General features: G+C 34.4%; 1 protein-coding gene across 1 annotated transcript; it reads right to left on the bottom strand.

Annotated features, from left to right (window-relative positions):
* Positions 1-6,425: 6,425 nt before the first annotated feature.
* Positions 6,426-7,142, bottom strand: LOC109242062 (dof zinc finger protein DOF1.4-like). The gene has a single exon (XM_019408892.1). It carries the CDS (start codon positions 7,140-7,142, stop codon positions 6,426-6,428), a length of 717 nt encoding a protein of 238 aa, XP_019264437.1.
* Between the last annotated feature and the right edge of the window lie 1,434 nt (positions 7,143-8,576).

The raw sequence follows: 8,576 nt of genomic DNA, 5'->3' as shown, positions 1-8,576 counted from the left end.
AATTTCTTGGAAGATATTCCATTTTGGCCCAAACCGTTGGCACCAATATGCATACATTGTGATAGTCAAGCGGCAATTGGAAGGGCTGGGAGCGTTATGTATAACGGTAAGTCTCGCCATATACAACGAAGACATAAAACCGTTAAACGATTACTCTCTAGAGGAATTATCACGATTGACTATGTAAAGTCAAGTGATAATGTGTCGGATCCACTTACAAAAGGCCTAACTAGAGAGGTAGTTGAGAAGTCATCAAGGGGAATGGGACTGTGGCCGAGAACAAGTCATAGTGGCGGTAACTCTACCTAGAAGACTGGAGATCCCAAGATCTTGGTTCAAGGAGATCAAACAAAGTCATTTATGACGGTTCAACATTGTCAACTAAACTTTTGGTCCATTCTCGTGATGAGACAATGTTCAGTACCAAGAATAAAGCATTAAGGCTTTTTAATGATTTCTAAATTTGATACGGGTATATCAAATAGTGTATCTACGGGATGACACCTTTAGGAATCACCTATGTAAGTGTGAAGTGTTAGCGCTTCAAGGAGAACACAGCAAGGCCAGTTCTCTACGCACTTATGAAACTAGGCGGTGTTCATGGCTGAAACGAACACAACAATGAGAACCAAAGACGGTTAAGAGTTGGTTGTGTGACTTGTGGTTGTCTAGGTATACACTAAAGTTCGACGGTTCAAAGATATCAAATCTACCGATTGATCGAGTATATCCGACATAAGTTCACTACGGAAAGTTCAAAGGGAAACCTACTTATCCAGATGCAATTAATCCTTACTTGCGAATCACACAGTTTTTCATGCACATTTCCGTGATATAGCCATTCCCCATTCATGTGGGGGATTGTTGGGTTTTGGATGTATTTAATTAATATATTAAATACTTAAAAGAGGGTGAATGGGAAATGGAGGGAAATAAAATTTTTGAGTGAAATTTTAAGTTCCCCCCCTTGGCAAATGGGCATTGTCCCATATTGGAAGAGGAAGAGGTTTTTATGAGTATATAAGCAATTGCTCTTCTTCTAGCTCTTAAAGAGTTGAGAAGAAGGCAAGCCTCGCGCCGTCGTCGTCGTCTCTCGCTCGGCTCGGCTTCGGCTTCGGCTACGGCTACGGATTCGGCTTTGGATTTGGATTTGGATTTAGATTTGGATTTGGATTTGGTCAAATGATCGATTGATTGATTAACTTTTTGGACCAAATTTATTTGTTAATGGTAAAATATTAACAGAAATGCTATTAAATATTTGTTTTAATAACAGAATATTAATATTAAATATTAATATTAAATCCAATCCATTTTTCTGTTTTGGTAACAGAAAAGAAACTACCCTCTTCAATTTTCCCTCTTTATTATTGAGTAAATGGCCATTTATGTAATGGCATTTATGCTGTGGGCGTTTTGCATAAACAGCCATTCTGAAGAGTTGCACCTCTTCAGATTTCAGCCCAACTTTGGCTATAAATACAACACTATTCTGCTCAGAATTTCACTACGATTTTCTGAGTTTCTTCTCCTTCTTCTGCATACTTTTAGCATCAAACAAAGCAAAAGTAAGTGTGATTTGCTACCGAATTTTGTGTTCGCTGAAACGCTAGGGTTTGAAGTACCACTACACCAGTGTGTAATTCGTTCTATCGTGGGAGGAAATAATCCATAACCTTGGGTACTAGGAGGGGATTAAATTTCTTAAGGAAACACTGTGAATTCAGTGGGCTCGAATTGGTTTTCTGACATTTCTGTTTATGTTCATTTCTGTTTATATTCATTTATATTTCCAGAATTATTTTACAAATACAGTATACTAACAAGTTGTGAGACAAAAAAGAGGCCTCATACAACTGACAATAGTTGTGTGAGGCACAAAATAAAATTTTTCATCCCATCCCACCTGGAAAGATCCCATCTCCATATACACCTACCAGGGGCGGAAGAAGAATAGAAGCTACGGGTTTGACCACACACAATAATTTTGGTCCAAACCGTATATTTAGTCAGGATAATGTTAATGGACTTATACGGATTGAGGTGGCATGAAATCAATGGGGGTAAGTATGATGAGTTTGTAAAGTTATTAATTTAGAATCCAGTAACTTAGTTAAGAAATTAAGAATTCCGAACTCATAAGCTTCAAATCATACCTCCGCCTCTGATACATATCAAAATCCATTATCCATATATCGCTGGTCCTTGTGTTAGTTTGTCTGCACCTCGAGAATTCAATCTAGTTCTTATATTGCCATCAATACAAGTATTTGATAATTTTGTCCATTAAAACTTAGACCTATAAAAGAATTCACCTAATATTTTATGTGTCCGATGGACATGGAACCTATCAAATTAAAATCCATATTTTTACCTTTCAGATCATGCATGGAAAAAGAAAAAAAGACAACCTTTGAATACCCTTGTAAACTTCACTGGTTATTGACGGAGAAGGTAAATTGGAAATTGAAGAATATAATATTAATATAGCATGAAGCTGGTTGTTAAAATTAGACAGCTTCAAAAATATAATAGTACATAAACCAAAACTCTCATACTGTTATAAATAGAATTTTATTTATAGTGAATGTCTATATTTAGAGAGATTCTAGGGTTCATTGCTTGGTGGCTAAGTCACCCTCTCCCTATAAATAGAGGGTTCTATTCTATTGTAATTCATCCCAAAATCAATAAGAATTCTCTCTCTCTACGTTTCTCTGTAATACTCTTCTTCTTCTTTTATTGTTTCATAACACGTTATCAGCACGAGACTCTAACCAATTGAGTAGAAGCTTTGGGATTGAGCATAATGATTGTCAATTATTCCATGAACTTCCTTCATGATTAAATTCTGGATTTAAGATAAGTATCTTACTGTATTTTTCTCTTTTATTCTATACTTCGATTTTAGATACAAGCAAAGACAATAAAGTTTGATTATAACTCTAATGGAGTTTGTAAGAAATTATAACCACCTGAAGTGGTAAAATTTCTATGCCTCGCCATGATCAAATTCATGTATGATTGTGGGCAAAGAATTGAAAACCCGTCCCATTGAATTTGCTCCATTCTCATTCCCTTAAGAGAATGTGATAGCAGTATGTGATAAGTCTGAAAGACGACAAAATTATTACCGTGAAGGTATCAATGGATGTGGACGAGGCAATAGACGAAATTATAATCGTCATTATCGTGGTAATGAGAATAATAAGGATTCTCAAAATAAGCCTTCACTCTGTAAAGTTGATGTTTGTCATCGATTTGACATAAGATTTCGTAAAGCACATACAGGTGCTTATGGTCCATTCATGATGTGAATGTGATAACATCTTATTTATGAATACATATTCGTTCTTGGAAGAATATGAACGTGCTAGTGGTAGTGAATATACCACNGGCGTCCAGGTACAACCTCGTGAATCACGACCTTTGCGAAAGGACGTTCGGTGGCCCCTGGCCAAATACCTCGGACCAAACCAAACGAGGCGGATATTAGAAGAAGTACACGAGGGGCACTGTGGTGCTCAAACGGGAAATCGTGCCCTCGTCGGATGCCTCATCCGTGCAGGACACTACTGACCCACCATGAAAAAAGAAGTCGCAGACTACGTCAAAAAATGCGAACAATGTATATTGCAGAACAACTGCTGTACTCCGTCACTTCACCATGACCGTTCATAAAGTGGGGGATGGATATTGTCGGACCCCTTCCAGCAAGGCGAGGTATTGAGACGATAAATAAAGAAAATATTTAATATTTTCTATTACTACAACTTGTAGCGGGGTAATATGTATGTGAAAAACTATCCGCTTTATTCTCCAGTTTGTACTACACAAATAAAAGAATGCCACAATAAAGTGGATGTTTATTGATATAAAAACCCATATCGTAATAAACTTGGAGTTTATTCATAATTGCACACGTCATGGTGTAAATCTGAAATTTATCAATATTGATAATTTATTCAGTTGGCATAACTAGTTTTGCCATATCAATTTAAGTATGATGTGCAAAAATAAAATAGAGTTCATATGGGTAAATATTAAAGAACTAGAAAGTTCTTTACGGATTCTCTTACGTTGCTTGTTCTTATTAATTAATAGACCAACTAAAATTGGGATTGAATCCCATGAATGCTGGAAATATCAAAGGTGAATATGGGCTCATTCATCTGCCATGTATACCACATAAGATGCATCTATGAGATGGTTACATGTGCAATTATTATTGATCTGCAACTTGGTGTTTGCGAGGTAACTTGCTCAATAATTTAATTTCGAGCATAATTTCCAGATTTTCTATTCAAGAAGTTCATCTTGATAAGTTGGTTTACATCACAGTTGGTTTAGCAAAATGATTTATTGAGTGCCTCCACTTAATAGCTAAACTATTGCTTACGAGAACAAAGTTATCTATATCAGTTTGATATACGTTATATACGAAAGTATATTATTTTCTCCCCTCACAAGTGGTTCAGGGTCAGGAACCAAATAATTTCATCTTATTATTATTGATGTGCGGTGTATATTTTAATTAACACCATAATGCACAAAGATGAATTCCCAAAGTTGAGAAAGTAAGTTTTTCTAACATGAGGGGGAGACATGATAAACAGTTGAGAAAAAGTTACGTGGAATGAATTATCATTTGTACATCTAGATCCTCGAATAAGATAATATGAACTTTAAGTTCATAGAGATAATTCATTTGCAATATATTGCAAAGCATGCCAGACGCATTTGCTGACCCAAAGAAAGTAACTATATTCTCAATGCAAATGCTCCTATTAAGTCCTAGAAGGACAAAGTATGTGGTACGCTTAAGGCGTATAGACAAATCGGTTTCAAATAAACTTCTTAATAAAGAAGATGAGCAAATGATCAAAATGATCATAATAATGGAGGCAAGTGATCTAGAAGATCACATGACATAACACTTCATAATATCTCATGAGAGATTCAGGTACCTGAAAATATGAATGAAGAGATCTCTATGTTATGTCTTTATGAAAAAATATTGAAACTGATATAAAATGTTTGTCGACGACATCTATAATAGCGTTAAATATATATGAGGACCTCAAGTCTGGAGAAACAATTCAAGTAGAATTTGGTTTCCCATGAAAGACATGTAGTTTTGAACATGTAGTTCAAACACTTGAAAGTATGGAGCCAATGATATGTGCAATCAATTTTCGATATCTTATTTGTCTAGCATGACATGAAAACTTGATATGCATCTAATTAAAGTCTATTGTATGACTTATATGACAATCCTTGAAGGATTTAAATTACTTGAAGCATATACAATTCTTGATCTTGAAGTACTACTTCCTCAGTGCAATTTGTGCACAAATGTATCTTGCTATAACTATAGGCATGATAATATGATACCAAGAGTTTTCACCTCTATGTGAAGATATTGAACTGACGGTTACAACAAGATCATATGAAGATAATCCATCTCTATCAAGAATGATGATTTCAAGGTGCAATATATTCATTCAAGTTAATATAGCTGATTTGTTTATCAAATCTCTACCAACGATCTCTGGAAGATGGTGCACAAGATTGGAATGCAAATGCTTAAAGATGTGAACTGATACTCTCATCAGGGGGAGTTAATACGCGTTGTACTCTTTTTCCCTTACAAGGTTTTGTCCCACTGGGTTTTCCTTGCAAGGTTTTTAACGAGGCAACCAAAAGGCGTATTGTTAGATATTTGTACTCTTTTTCCTTTTCTAGATTTTTTTTCCATTGGGTTTTATTTAGTTAAGGTTTTAACGAGGCACATTATCTGTTGAATAGACATTCAGGGGGAGTGTTATAAATAGAATTTTATTTATAGTGAATGTCTATATTTAGAGAGATTCTAGGGTTCATTGCTTGGTGGCTAAGTCACCTTCTCCCTATAAATAGAGGGTTCTATTCTATTGTAATTCATCCCAAAATCAATAAGAATTCTCTCTCTCTACTTTTCTCTGTAATACTCTTCTTCTTCTTTTATTGTTTCATAACACATACTTAATTACATGTAAATATTTAACAGATGATTATGGGATATATATACTTTGTAAATTAACTAGGTCAAGGATAACCACTATTGACTAATTAAATTAACAGCCCTTAAACAAAAGATGGACTTTTTCACTTTTAGTCTGCGTAAGAAATTATTTACATTCGGTACCCGAGAACATGTATAAAATTTGTATAATTTTTGTATATAACATACATAATGTGTGTGTGTGTGTGTATATATATATATACACACACAAGAATATACATTTTTCGGCTATTATTTTGAGAGTGGCTATACGGTATCATTTTTTTCCACAAAAGATTAAAACCATGATAATCCATAAGGCAAATTCTCAAACTGACCTATAAACAAATTTAATTTCCTAGTAAAATCCATGTTTCTCTTATTATGGTTTGATCTCAGTGTCATCCCATAGTATATTGAGATCATCCAATGCCTCAATGTCGTTCCAATTCCAATAACTTTGCATATTTTCCATCATTAGACTACTTGTTCCTGGACCTTGCCATGTATTAGCTGGCTCCTCCTTGGTACTATCAAGATTTTCCATGTAATTATAAATATTTGAATATTGATTAGTAGATGTGGGAATAGAACATGGAATTTTGTCAAAGGACAAAGAAAGTAGCATATCTTCATCTTGAGGAACACATGTTTTCACTATGTTGCTCGGCCTCTTTAAAAATGTTGCAGGATGTGTGTCGGATCTTTCGAAAGTTGTGCATTTTTTCAGGGTTTGACATGAGTACGACTGTATTTTTGGAAAATTCGAACAACATAGGTTGTTGGTGATTGTATCATGTGGTAGTGAAGATGAAGGGATATTTGGCTCATGATACAAATTATCAAATACATTTTTCTTCTCATCCTCAACAACTATTTGAGAATTACTCTTTTCACTTGTGATCTTGAGCCGTTTAATTTTCCGGCCGCCGCCAACGGGGACGTTACGAAGAATGCCACCTTCAGTCCAATGCCTTTTACAGCCTTTACAAAAATGGCGAGGCTGTGATTTGTTGTAATTGTTGTAGTAACAAAATTTTGTATTGGTTGATTCACATCTTGGACACTTCAAAGGCTCTGCTTTAGTATTCTCCCCCATAATTAATACTTATCTACAACTATAAAAACCTAAAGAAAAATGAGTGTTATATTTTTTGTTTGGGAGAAGTGGTGTGGTGTGGAGAAGATATATGAGCTAGGTTGGTAAAGGTCAAGTTCTATGAAAATTCTTAATTTGGAAGGTGATGAGAAATGAGAATCTCTTCTCAGATTCTTTCTTTATTTTTGTGTGTATATATTTGTAGAGAGATTTAGCTTATATACACTAGGAAACTTTAACTTACATTCAATATATTTTGAGTTTAAGTTTTATGCATTGAAGATATATAAAATGTTTATACAATTAAAGGTTGTTTGGCCGTGCTTCTAAAAATAGCTTACTTAGAAAAGTGTTTTTTTTTAAAATTGTTTTTCAGGAAACTACTTTTGATAAGAAGTAGTTTGTGTTTGACTAATCAACTTGAGAAGCACTTTTGAGAAGCAATTTGTGTTTAGCCAAGCTTTTAAAAAGTGCTTATAAATTTATTTTTCTCAAAATACTTTTAGGGAGAAGCTACATTTTGTGCTTCTCAAAAATGTTTCTACTTTTACTCAAAAAATTTTTTTTCTTTCTCAAGACTTGGTCAAATACCTTAACTTTGGAAAAAAGCAATTTTGACAGAAAAAATATTTTTGACCAAAAATAAGCACATCCAAACAACTGTTTAATAATAAAAATTCTAAAAAAAAATATTTGCACTAAAAATCGTGACACAAAAAGAACTAAAAAAGACAACTCAGTGAAACAACTATTTAAATTGTCAAATCTCAATAGCCGGTAGTGTCACACCTTAAGTCGAAAACTATGGGAAGCGCGCACGCAAAGTCAGAATTTTAACTTTATAGGTTCTTAATATTAAAACGGGACTCTAATTTTAATATTTAATAAAAATTTTAACACAAAATTTATATTTGGGCTTCTACCTCTGCCCCGGAAACTGATGTGGAAGAATGTGAGCCGTCGATAGTGCGGACATATATTGGACGAGTAAGAATAAGATCTCCCATATGGTATATAATTATACAAACCATCCATGTTTGACATATGGAGTCAATTGAAATAGTAATGGGGCCAATAAGCAATTAAAAGAAAAAGTTAGGGAACAAACAAACACCAGAGAAGAGGATGCTTACAAAGCGTACTACCACCGTCCCTAAGGTCTCTTAATTCTTTATGTAGCCCCACATGTTTGTATTTTAGTCCCTTTGGTACCCCATTATTGTACAAATTGAATGGAATGGTCGGTGTTTCTCATGTGAAATGCTATAGTTATTATAGGGTAAAGTTTGATATGTCAAGTTGGATAAAGTGATATTATGCTTCCATATAGGGTGAAAAATAGTTGTCAACAACGTGGTTGCTAGTGGTCATTGTTGGTATCTTCTTTATCAAAAGAAATCCAGACAATTTCGACGATAAGAGCTCCGGGAAGTC

This window comes from Nicotiana attenuata, unplaced genomic scaffold (genome assembly GCF_001879085.1).
Source record: "Nicotiana attenuata strain UT unplaced genomic scaffold, NIATTr2, whole genome shotgun sequence".
NCBI classification, from domain to species: Eukaryota; Viridiplantae; Streptophyta; class Magnoliopsida; order Solanales; family Solanaceae; genus Nicotiana; species Nicotiana attenuata.
This window is presented reverse-complemented; position numbering and strand designations above follow the sequence as displayed.

Excerpts from the sequence above, each read along its gene's own strand:
- LOC109242062 (XM_019408892.1), bottom strand. The coding sequence starts at position 7,142 with ATGGGGGAGAATACTAAAGCAGAGCCTTTGAAGTGTCCAAGATGTGAA.